The sequence below is a fragment of the Salvelinus alpinus genome, chromosome 28, assembly GCF_045679555.1.
Source record: "Salvelinus alpinus chromosome 28, SLU_Salpinus.1, whole genome shotgun sequence".
In the NCBI taxonomy this organism is placed as follows: Eukaryota; Metazoa; Chordata; class Actinopteri; order Salmoniformes; family Salmonidae; genus Salvelinus; species Salvelinus alpinus.
The window spans coordinates 39,497,077-39,509,761 of NC_092113.1; the positions used below are offsets into that span (position 1 = coordinate 39,497,077).

General features: G+C 39.3%; 2 protein-coding genes across 3 annotated transcripts in view; both read left to right on the forward strand.

Moving 5' to 3' along the window:
* The first annotated feature begins 388 nt into the window (after positions 1–388).
* On the forward strand, positions 389–3,907 carry lamtor5 (late endosomal/lysosomal adaptor, MAPK and MTOR activator 5). Of its 2 annotated transcripts, none has more exons than XM_071373119.1 (4): positions 389–606; positions 694–755; positions 2,334–2,451; positions 3,205–3,907. In XM_071373119.1, the coding sequence occupies exons 1-4, from the start codon at positions 572–574 to the stop codon at positions 3,239–3,241; spliced, it is 252 nt and encodes an 83-aa protein (XP_071229220.1). In that variant the 5' UTR covers positions 389–571; the 3' UTR covers positions 3,242–3,907. The 2 variants fall into 2 exon arrangements, with proteins under 2 accessions (XP_071229220.1, XP_071229219.1); XM_071373118.1 differs by having other exon boundaries at positions 444–606; positions 3,231–3,907.
* A 3,502-nt stretch (positions 3,908–7,409) lies between these two features.
* Positions 7,410–12,685, forward strand: part of slc16a4 (solute carrier family 16 member 4) — an 81,246-nt gene continuing 75,970 nt past the window's right edge. Inside the window, exon 1 of the mRNA XM_071373121.1 lies at positions 7,410–7,992. The gene's annotated coding sequence lies outside the window, so the exon portion shown is untranslated. The remainder of the gene's footprint in view (positions 7,993–12,685) is intronic.

Here is a 12,685-nt window from a genome sequence, read left to right on the forward strand (position 1 = left end):
TGCAGTAGAAAAAGATGAAAGAATATAGTTTAAAGAAGATATAGACATATATTCTCAACTACTTCTAAATTCCTTTTGAGCAAATTACACTCATTGTAGCTAATTACACTCACTGGCCTACCAGTAGTGGGGGGGGGGGAAATGCTGCTGGGCAGCTTTCTTGTCTTGGACATAAATTTTTACCAACACATGGCTAACCTTTGTTTAACCAGCTAAACAGCTGCTATTTGAAAAAATGCGTTTGGAGATGCCTTTCCAAAAAGATAGTAAATTGTTGACATTGTACATATATTGCTTTTGGAAGAAAAAAACAACAACTGTTCTTACGTTGCTTTACCACCGATGTCTGTTGAAATGTATTAACATTGTGTGATTTCTCCCCCTCCTTTCCCATTACAGAAAAAAAAACAGAAGGAATCGCGGTTGGTGTAATTTAGCCTTCGCGAGTTTCCGTAGGAATGCGTATCACGTGAGTTCGAGAAAAGTCAGGAAGCAGACAATCACAAACAATTTCTTGCACAAATATCAAATGTATTAACTGCAAGTTAACTCGATTTAGGCTTTTGTTATCATGGAGTCGACCCTCGAGCAACATCTTGATGATACGTAAGTGATTATTTGATCGAGACTCGTACAAAACCGTTACATTTTGTGTAAACTTTCCTGAAATGTGTATCCATGTCGTTTTGATAGCATGAAGAGTCCAGCCATTGTCGGAGTTCTCTGCACGGACCAACAGGGACATATTCTAGGCTGTAAGTAAAGTTAGACAAATTTCTTGTTGTTTTCATTATTTATCTTATTATTCAGCAGGCAAACATTTGACTGACAACCGCACGCAGTCGTCATCATCGTGGGTGTTTGAAAAGTGTGAAAATATCCCCTTGAAATGGCAGTAGCTACAAATATTAGACAATGCAATAAGTAAAATGAATAGTAGCTATAGCCCACGTTTGTTCTCTGGTAGGGGGTAAACCCATTTGAATTCAATCACTTTTTGACAGCACCCCTCTTTGATTTGAGCGAAACCTTACACAGTTACACAGTACACAGTTATCTTCAATATTTTACCATTGTAGAATTGCTAATAGTGACATTTTGGACCTGAATAACAAAACATTCAAGATAACTGTGTACAAAGTACACCTATTTTGCATAGCCCAATAATGTACTCCTGAAGATGTGTAGGCGAGCAAACCATTACTCCTTAAAAGGTAGACTCAGCGACATGAAATAGATGCAGAAGGTAAACAGCATAGTGTGGCAATTTCCACAACTAGGAGTGCGTGGCTCAACTTCTCCGCTATTTTGGTGCCCTGGCAACCACGCTGTGAACGAAGTCATGCATCTCATTCATCTCAATAGTTGCTCGTTGCAACGTCATCTCGTGAAGTCTACCTTGGATCTCATGTTATTTTCAGAGATAGACTGGCTCTGGCAGCCAAAACATCCAAATACTCCATCTAAACGTGAATCAATTCTCAATAGTGATACTGTTCTATAAACATAACGCCCTCTCATATCACGTCAAAATAATTTCAAATGCAAAATACACACTTACTGTTTTAACCGGCTTTATCACAGTTGCAGCCGATTGTATTTTTCTATTCCAACACGTTTCTGGTGGCATTCTTCCGTTACACACACACACGTGTCAGGAGCATGCTATAGTTCATTAGCACAGGTGATCGTCTCTCTTCTGTCGGTCTCTCGTAAGCATATGCCGTAACATGGAGATATGGCCGTGTGGGAACACTAGCCCTATAAAGGTGTGTAGTAATTGAACATTTTAGTTAAAAATATATATATTTCTCGCTGATATGAAAGATATGTTCCTTTTTATGTTTTGAAAAACCGCACAGCAAGCGATGCGTGTTCACGTTTAGACCGAGCGTCAGGTTTATTAACAAAAGTCACCTGGGAAGAAGACGCCTTGATCCATAGGCACTAAAGGTAGTTAGCGTCTATCAATGGGGTAACTCCACCATACCATGAGACATGTCTTTAACACTGGAAAAAGATAAACGGTTGAGATTTATATAATTTAAACGTTTATAAACAGGGTTGTCAAACTATTTCATAAAAAATTTTTAAAACAATTTTTTTTAGTAAACATGTCATTTTTTAACCTTAAATGTAAATGATCTAAAAACATGTCAACCCCCCCCCCCAAATTTTTTTTTCATATTCACATGCCGGTATGTTGAAACTTAGACCCTATTTTACATCATCTGAGGTTTTGTGTTGTGCCCTCTATTGAATACAGGGCCTAGCTAATGTATCAGGCCCACTTTTGATACTAGTGATACTTTGTCTTCTTGTGTTTATTTCAGGTCGTGGCTCTCTGTCTGATGAGCATGGTGGAGTGGTGTCTGTACTGGCCAGACAGGCAGCCTCTCTCACCAGAGACCCTACAGACAGCCCCACAGTGTGCCTGGAGTCAGATTCAGGGTGAGGAACCACATCCAATCAGGAGTCAATATTAGGGGCGAGTTCCTTTTTGCATCGTTTGGTGCCCCGGGTTGGTAGAGATTTCAAAATGAACTCACCTTAGTTATATAACCAGTTTAACCGGTCCAGGTACTGTTTACAAATAGAGTTTCTAGCTCCTTCCTCTTTGCCACTTGTATGGATCGTAAACTATTGGATAGATAATGATGCAAACTCTGCCCAGCCTTTCCATCAGAGGGAAAGGCCTGACATATTATTATGTTGCTGATACCTTTGCAAGTTTTTTCACATCTACATGGTGGGCATAGGTAGGAACTAGGGGTGGATTTGGGACTCGACTGGGAGCTTATCTGCAAAGTGCATGTCTTGTCTAGTTAGGTTTTCTTTGACTGTGCTGCCACCTTGTGGACATCATAGGTATGTGCACAGCTTCATATAGTTCCCTGAACTTCACCTTTACATTGCTCTGTGCATATCTGAGCAGTCAAAAGAACTCATTTGAAACTATGTTCAAGACATAGGCATAAAACACTGATCCCCAGTGGGCAACATGCTATATTTATAATGATGGACAGCTTAAATGGGAAGAGATCATGTGGCAGCATCCTGTGGATTCAAATTACACCATGACATGCTGCCTATGGTATTTAATGGCATGTCGAGCAGAGCCAGAGTTGGTCAGTTTCTGCTGATCTAGGATCAGTTTTGTAGTTTAAGTAATGTCTTGATTGAAATGCAATTGATTGGCCACAGGCCATATTGTTTTTTTCCCCCCACAGGAATATTCTAGTGAGAGCACATGGAACCATCACAGTAGCTGTTCATAAGATGTCGTCATGAAGTCGCCTGATGAAGATGGAGGAGTCTGTTTCTGTTTGTAAAGCTGTTTGTTTACTAATGCTAAATAATCCCACACAATACTGCCCTACCAAGCAAAAAAGGGCAGTAACTGCTTGGAACTGAGAAAAATTGCTTTTATTTACCTTGGTTTAGCAGTTACTGCTAACATGACCCCCATTTTCTCCAAAACGCAATACAATGGAGGCAGGATACTTGTCGACATGATTAAGCATGTATTTAGTGTGACCAAATGAGCAGTTATTGCTGTTTTGCTTGGTAGAGCAGAATACATGGTCTGGATCTAGGAGGTCACATGCAGGTGTTAGAAGATTCCATTTCTTCTTCTTCAACTGTCTGTTTGGCCAAGAGTCATATTTATCTGTCTGTTTGGCCAAGAGTCATATTTTATCTGTCTGTTTGGCCAAGAGTCATATTTAAAAGTCGAGTCCATACTATTTGAGTCATGTTTTGTGTAAGTTAATAGGTCTGATCAGTTTTTGTGCCAATATTTGTTGACCTGGCAATTACTTTTTGGGACATTTTTAATCTGCAATCATGTCTGATTTCAAATTCCTGTAGAGATATTGTATTCATATTAAAAGCAATGTAACATCAATATGCAATTTTTCACTTTTGTTATGGTGTCTGTTCTGTAGTAAAAAGCATACTGCCATGTCAGGGGGATTTAGTTATGTCACACTGTACTGGCTGGACTGAGATCCTAGTTTTTAGTGCAATTGTGAAGTATGCCAAATGAATGTACCCCTTGTTGGGATACTTGACCTGAGACAGATGAACATTGAGTCCTCATCACAGTTCACTCTCTTAAGTGCTGTCTGTTTTCAAATGAGTGGTGTGACACATTTCCCTCTTGTGGGATGAGTAAGTAAACTTGACCTACAAGCCTACAGGAGTTGAACATTGAGTCTGGCCCACCTCTCAGTCTCCATTACAGCCTGAAGGTCACCACTAAATCAAAATCAAATCACATTTTATTGGTCACATACACATTTAACAGATGTTATTGCGGGTGTAGTGAAATGCTTGTGTTTCTAGCTCCAACAGTGTAGTAGTATCTAAGAATTCACAACAATACACACACATCTGAAAGTAAAAGAATGGAATTAAGAAATATATAAATATTAGATTGAGCGATGTTGGAGTGGCATTGACTAAAATACAGTAGAATAGAATACAGTATATATACATATGAGATGAGTAAAGCAGTATGTAAACATTATTAAAGGGACTAGTGATTCCATGTCTACTTATATAGGGCAGCAGGGTTGCGTAACGGGGTGGAAGCCGGCTAGTGACGGCTGTTTAACAGTCTGATGGCCTTGAGATAGAAGCTGTTTTTCAACGGCATCCTATTCCCAATTAACTATAGTTAAGTAATTAGTGCATTAAATAGGGAATAGCATGCATTCTGTGTGTTCATGACCAGTACAGTGCTCACTCAAGTATCTCAAGTGTGTAACATTTATCACAGCCCCAGTTTGATCTATGTGTATTCCGAAAATATTTATTTTAGTGATGAGTTAATTCACATATATGGAATTTAGCCATCAGTGCTCCGTCAAAACAAGGAGTTGTATGTTCCTCTGAGTGTGATTTATGTATTGTTCAGCTGCTCTCTCTCTTTCTCTCCCTCATCTCTCTCGTTTAATGGTTAGACGTGTTTTTACTTTTGTGAACATTCACAGTTCACATGTCCCAACAGGTGCCCATGCTTCCAGTTCAATTCATTTATTTCTAGGGCGTTTCAGGTGGATCAACTTTAACTGAAATATGGATTAATCTTCTGACCTTCTCCATGTCAAGTCTTTTATTTTCTCCTTTAGATGGTTCAGTATTTCTCTTAGCAAAAGCGCGTCCTGCAGAAGTAATTCTATGCAAATAATAGGCCTAGATGTGGTAGGTGGTATTCGTGTCAAAACCTAGAAAAGTTATATGGTTTTATACAATTATATCATCTCTCATTATTACACAATTGGAGTTCAGGTCACACAGATAAAATCTTGCGCTAATGTTCCTCTGCAGTGGATGGGATGTCCCGTTAGCTGCAGAGAGAACACTGCAGTCAGCGATTCCGCCTGGGCTGGCTGGCTGTGTCAACCTGCAGAAAGACTCACCCCAATCTCCGACTCTGTAATGGTTCTCAGCTAATAGCCTAGCTCTACATTAACCCACTGGCCAAGTTTTTAGCATGATGTTTTGACAGCAGAGCAGACGTTGTTTTTCTACGTTGGGAGGTTTTCGGAGAGAGCTCCACGTTTCAATCACGTGTCAGTCCCTGTGGAGGGCGGCTTTGGTTCACGCGACCTCTCTCACTTCATCGCCAATGTGCTGTTGACTGTTGAGGTGGTGGAGTTTGAGTCGCAACTCCGAGGACGGAATTCACACGTTGAACTAAAGTTATTATGCCGCCTTCACCCTCAGTGCCATCAAGTGAACGGGTCCTGTTCTGTAGAATTATATGCAAAGGAAACTTCTCCAAATAGGCCTCCTTTCAAGTGCACTATCAAAAGGATGGATCGCGCACCTCAAGTGTAGGAATCTCCATCTCCTCGAGCGCAGAACACCACCTTTGTTGTTTACTGAAGTTCCTATGTAAAATCAAGAGGGAAATTGGTCAGAATCTTATTGAAAATTAAGGTATGTATATAAGTATACCAAATAGACTGTATTTCAGTCATAATTAATCAATAGTTATTGTTCTAGACAAGTGTTTTTGCAGTTATGTGTTTATTATATATAGGGTTTTAGTGATATGCTTTAATATATATATTTTCTACTCACAAATACACAACAATTTAGTGTTTTCCCACCGGGCACAAATTGATTGCATCAACGTTGTTTACACGTCTTTTCAACGACTCAAAATGCAATGGGGTTACGTTTAATCAACTTGAACAATTGATTGGATTAGCAAAAAGTAATCGATGTCAAGGAATTTTGGAAATGTTTCTCTTTTTTTACCTGACTTTTAACCTACAGTGAGCTCCAAAATTATTGGGAGAGTGACATTTTTTTCTTCTTCTGGCTCTGTATTCCAGCACTTGGATTTAAAATGATACAATGACTATGGGTTTAAAGTGCAGACTGTCAACTTTAATTTCAGGTTATTTTCATCCATATTGGCTGAACCGTTTAGAAATTACAGCACTTTTTGTACATAGTCCCTCCTTTTAGAAGACCAAAAGTATTGAGACAAATTCACTTATGCTGTATGTGTATGAAAGTAGTCAAAAGTTTAGTATTTGGTCCCATATTCCTAGCACGCAATGATTACATCAAGCTTGTGAAGCTCAAATATCATACAACCAAAACATGCTAACCTCTCACCCTTACAATAGGGGAGGTTAGCAGTTTTTGGGGGTATGATATTTGTGTGTTTGTGTAACAGTATAACTTTAAGCCGTCCCCTCGCCCCAACACGGGCGCGAACCAGGGACCCTCTGCACACATCAACAACTGACACCCACGAAGCGTCGTTACCCATCGCTCCACAAAAGCCACGGCCCTTGCAGAGCAAGGGGCAACACTACATATTGGTTTCAGAGCAAGTGACGTAACTGATTGAAATGCTACTAGCGCGTACCCGCTAACTAGCTAGCCATTTCACATCCGTTACATATGAGCCTCTGAGTGTGATTTATGTATTGTTCAGCTGCTCTCTCTCTTTCTCTCCCTCATCTCTCTCGTTTAATGGTTAGACGTGTTTTTACTTTTGTGAACATTCACAGTTCACATGTCCCAACAGGTGCCCATGCTTCCAGTTCAATTCATTTATTTCTAGGGCGTTTCAGGTGGATCAACTTTAACTGAAATATGGATTAATCTTCTGACCTTCTCCATGTCAAGTCTTTTATTTTCTCCTTTAGATGGTTCAGTATTTCTCTTAGCAAAAGCGCGTCCTGCAGAAGTAATTCTATGCAAATAATAGGCCTAGATGTGGTAGGTGGTATTCGTGTCAAAACCTAGAAAAGTTATATGGTTTTATATAATTATATAATTTCTCATTATTACACAATTGGAGTTCAGGTCACACAGATAAAATCTTGCGCTAATGTTCCTCTGCAGTGGATGGGATGTCCCGTTAGCTGCAGAGAGAACACTGCAGTCAGCGATTCCGCCTGGGCTGGCTGGCTGTGTCAACCTGCAGAAAGACTCACCCCAATCTCCGACTCTGTAATGGTTCTCAGCTAATAGCCTAGCTCTACATTAACCCACTGGCCAAGTTTTTAGCATGATGTTTTGACAGCAGAGCAGACGTTGTTTTTCTACGTTGGGAGGTTTTCGGAGAGAGCTCCACGTTTCAATCACGTGTCAGTCCCTGTGGAGGGCGGCTTTGGTTCACGCGACCTCTCTCACTTCATCGCCAATGTGCTGTTGACTGTTGAGGTGGTGGAGTTTGAGTCGCAACTCCGAGGACGGAATTCACACGTTGAACTAAAGTTATTATGCCGCCTTCACCCTCAGTGCCATCAAGTGAACGGGTCCTGTTCTGTAGAATTATATGCAAAGGAAACTTCTCCAAATAGGCCTCCTTTCAAGTGCACTATCAAAAGGATGGATCGCGCACCTCAAGTGTAGGAATCTCCATCTCCTCGAGCGCAGAACACCACCTTTGTTGTTTACTGAAGTTCCTATGTAAAATCAAGAGGGAAATTGGTCAGAATCTTATTGAAAATTAAGGTATGTATATAAGTATACCAAATAGACTGTATTTCAGTCATAATTAATCAATAGTTATTGTTCTAGACAAGTGTTTTTGCAGTTATGTGTTTATTATATATAGGGTTTTAGTGATATGCTTTAATATATATATTTTCTACTCACAAATACACAACAATTTAGTGTTTTCCCACCGGGCACAAATTGATTGCATCAACGTTGTTTACACGTCTTTTCAACGACTCAAAATGCAATGGGGTTACGTTTAATCAACGTGAACAATTGATTGGATTAGCAAAAAGTAATCGATGTCAAGGAATTTTGGAAATGTTTCTCTTTTTTTACCTGACTTTTAACCTACAGTGAGCTCCAAAATTATTGGGAGAGTGACATTTTTTTCTTCTTCTGGCTCTGTATTCCAGCACTTGGATTTAAAATGATACAATGACTATGGGTTTAAAGTGCAGACTGTCAACTTTAATTTCAGGTTATTTTCATCCATATTGGGTGAACCGTTTAGAAATTACAGCACTTTTTGTACATAGTCCCTCCTTTTAGAAGACCAAAAGTATTGAGACAAATTCACTTATGCTGTATGTGTATGAAAGTAGTCAAAAGTTTAGTATTTGGTCCCATATTCCTAGCACGCAATGATTACATCAAGCTTGTGAAGCTCAAATATCATACAACCAAAACATGCTAACCTCTCACCCTTACAATAGGGGAGGTTAGCAGTTTTTGGGGGTATGATATTTGTGTGTTTGTGTAACAGTATAACTTTAAGCCGTCCCCTCGCCCCAACACGGGCGCGAACCAGGGACCCTCTGCACACATCAACAACTGACACCCACGAAGCGTCGTTACCCATCGCTCCACAAAAGCCACGGCCCTTGCAGAGCAAGGGGCAACACTACATATTGGTTTCAGAGCAAGTGACGTAACTGATTGAAATGCTACTAGCGCGTACCCGCTAACTAGCTAGCCATTTCACATCCGTTACACTCACCCCCCTTTCAACCTCCTCCTTTTCCGCAGCAACCAGTGATCCGGGTCAACAGCATCAATGTAATAGTATAACTTTAAACCGTCCCCTCGCCCCGACCCGGGCGCGAACCAGGGACCCTCTGCACACATCAACAACTGACACCCACGAAGCGTCGTTACCCATCGCTCCACAAAAGCCACGGCCCTTGCAGAGCAAGGGGCAACACTACATATTGGTTTCAGAGCAAGTGACGTAACTGATTGAAATGCTACTAGCGCGTACCCGCTAACTAGCTAGCCATTTCACATCCGTTACACTTGTAACGTTCTCAATCATCATTATTCATGGTTCATTCAGGACTATCCGTAATCATGGTAGGATCCACATTAATGTCGAAGTGTTAAGAAACATATTATATTCTTATTTACAATAAAAGTGACTCTAAAATTACATTATTTACCATTAATTTACATTGGGCATAAAATAATCTAAAACACAACCAAAACAAACAGCAAATGCATCCAAAAAGTTTGTAGAGTCACAAGCTTGATGTAATCATTGCGTGCTAAGAATATGGGACCAAATACTAAACTTTTGACTACTTTAATACACATACGTTAATTTCTCCCAATACTTTTGGTCCTCTAAAATGGAGGGGACAATGTACAGAAAGTGCTGTAATTTCTAAATGGTTCACCCAATATGGATGAACATACCCTCAAATGAAAGCTGACAGTCTGTACTTTAACCTCAGTCATTGTTTAATTTTAAATGCAAAGTGCTGGATTACAGAACCAAAAATTTTTTTTAAAATGTCTCACTGTCCCAATAGTTTTGGAACTCACTGTAAATCCAATGAAATGGTTCACATTTTGAAAAGCATTCCAGGTGAAGCTGGTTGAAAGAATGCCAAGAGTGTGCAAAGCTGTCATCAAGGCAAAGGGTGGCTACTTTGAAGAATCTCAAATATAAAATATATTTAGATTTGTTTAACACTTTTTTGGTTACTCCATGATTCCATATGTGTTATTTCATAGTTTTGATGTCTTCACTATTATTCTACAATGTAGAAAATAGTAAAAATAAAGAAAAACCCTGGAATGTGTAGGTGTGTCCAAACTTTTGACTGGTACCATAGGTTGTAATCTCATCGATCAACGTCTCAACCAAATACTTCCCAATTATCCACGTTGAAATGACGTAGGGTGCCCAGTGGGATATTTGTTCCTCTAACTAAATCCAAACAGCTAGTGGGTAGTGATGATCTGTTTGTTCCAAACAGAGTTGTATGATGTCCGGTGAGTGAGGGGCAATAATGCAGCAGGAAAACTCTGATCTGAAGAGAGCAACTGGTCCAGCCGAGTTTTATACAGTACAAGACCTCTCTATGAGTTCAAATTTACAATACTGTGGTGTTGTACGGTCCAGATCTGGGTTCAAATCATACTTGAAATCATTTCAAAATGTAAGCTGTGCTTGATTGCCTGCCCGTGGGCATACAGACCTGTCCACTACCTCCTCTGACCATATGGCTATGAGCTTCCAGATCCTCTCAAGAGGCTTCAAGTGTTAAGAAACATATTATATTCTTATTTACAATAAAAGTGACTCTAAAATTACATTATTTACCATTAATTTACATTGGGCACAAAATAATCTGAAACACAATCAAAAGATCCTCTCAAGAAGCTTAACACCATCCAGAGGCTTCAAGAAGTACTCAAGCTGACTTGGATCTATCTGATCTAGCTACTGTTGTAGCCTATATATATTTTTTTACATGACTTCTGGTTGTTTATTTAGCTTAACAAGCGCTTTGAGATTCTGTCTTTAATGAAAAGCTCTATAAAAGTTGAATCTATTATTATTATTATTGTTGATTGAGCTCTCCCTGTCGCAATGGAACTAATAGAAACGTCCCAAAAGTGCAAACCCTGTGCACTTGGCACTCCAGACGAGCTAATGCAAACGCTCAAAGTTTGTGGAAGATTTAAAATAGTACTTGAACCCTTTTGAATTCTTTGGTGTATGAGTTCACAGTACTGTGGTGTATGGTCGTTCCGTTCTCTTTTTCAGGGATAATAAACTAAGCCAAAAGCTTTTCAACTAACCACCAAGCAGCTTTTTTAGCGACGTAATCTCACCATTCCTCATGACTAATGTATTTTTGCGTTTCTTATTAACACCAAAAGAGAATGTGAGAATGTCGGATTGGCTTTTAGTATGGTATTGTATTACTGGAGTCTACTGGGGAGGCAGAGCTATGGATCCGTGGTCACAAAGCTTGTTTGTACAGTAATGCCTATCAAAGTAGACTGATACAGTATCTCATTGTATTCAACACTTAATAATGTCTTAAGGTCTTCATTTCAGTTATTTGCTCTCACATAATGAAAAAACCTTGAGTTGAGAACAATTACTCTGAGATGAGAGCGTCTTTTGTTCTGTTAATTGAACTTTCGTATCGCCTGATGACCAAAAACCCTCTTCCAACCCAGGTCTACTCCGGCACAAACTCATCGACATGCTTAATTCATTGTAATGGATTGTTGACAAAACACTACAGAAGAAGTTGGATGTTGGTAACTGTAGGTAACTGAACCCACTGGGCATAGTCAACGTCAATTCAACGTCTATGTGAGTTCAAGTGAAATCAATACAATATTGAATCATTTCTTTGGATTTAGGTAAAAAGTTGGATGAGAAAGAAATACCCAAATTCTCTAAATTATTTTACGTCGATGACTTTTTGGTAAATCCAATTAGTTTCCCATTTTGATTCAATGTCATTAGAAGGAAAAACTAACTTTTTGCTGAAATGACGTGGAAACAACATTGATTCATCCAGTTTGTGCCCATTGAGAAAGTTTCTAACCACAGGAGGTTGGTGGCACCTTAATTGGGGAGGACTGGCTCGTGGTAAAGGCCGGAGCGGAATATTTTTGCTATTTTTACTATTACAATTATAGGCGCACTTGTTGGCCTTGGCGTGAAAGGGCTCGGTTTTGATGAATAAACAAGTTGTGGGTGTGTCGAGGCTTGGACCCTCGCTGGCCAATCAGTGCTCCATGGCGAAATATGTGGATGCTTCAAGCAGTTTTTTTAATGTATTGCCTTGGAATCAACTCCAACTCCAATGTTAGTCCGTTATAGTTTGTTAAATGGCTTACAGAAACAAAATAACAAAATGTACACCTATATTTGCAAAAAAACGAATCCATTAGCAGTCCAAATTGTTCTAAGCAATTGCATGGCTTCAATAGCATTCACACTCACGTAGGGGCTAGGTCTACTGTACATTACATAATGGCTGAGCAGGGACATGCCAAACATTGTCAATAAGCAAGATTAAATTAATTATTGATAAGGCCTAAAAAGAGAACAAATATTTCTAATCAAATTCTTATCAAAACAACTTGTTTTAAATAGGCTATGTCACACTTACAGGCACCATCATTTCTCCCTATGAGCATATACTATTAAAACAACGCAGACTATGGCGGCTTTTCACAGTAGCTGGACCAATGTCCAATATAAAGAGAAAGGGAGAATGTTCACTCACCGTTATATTGCTGCCAAATAGGCCTGTGTTTTATGAATATATTTGGAACCATTTTACAGATCAGATCATATTCACACATCTCTAGAAGTTGCATTGTAAGCGTGAAAAACAAGCAATCATATATATTTTTTTTAAACAACAGTAAATAAATGTAATGATGTCATAAA

Coding starts and splice junctions, on each gene's coding strand:
- lamtor5 (XM_071373118.1), top strand. CDS start 572: ATGGAGTCGACCCTCGAGCAACATCTTGATGATAC. Junction 607..693: donor GAGCAACATCTTGATGATAC/GTAAGTGATTAT, acceptor TCGTTTTGATAG/CATGAAGAGTCCAGCCATTG. Junction 756..2,333: donor ACAGGGACATATTCTAGGCT/GTAAGTAAAGTT, acceptor TGTTTATTTCAG/GTCGTGGCTCTCTGTCTGAT.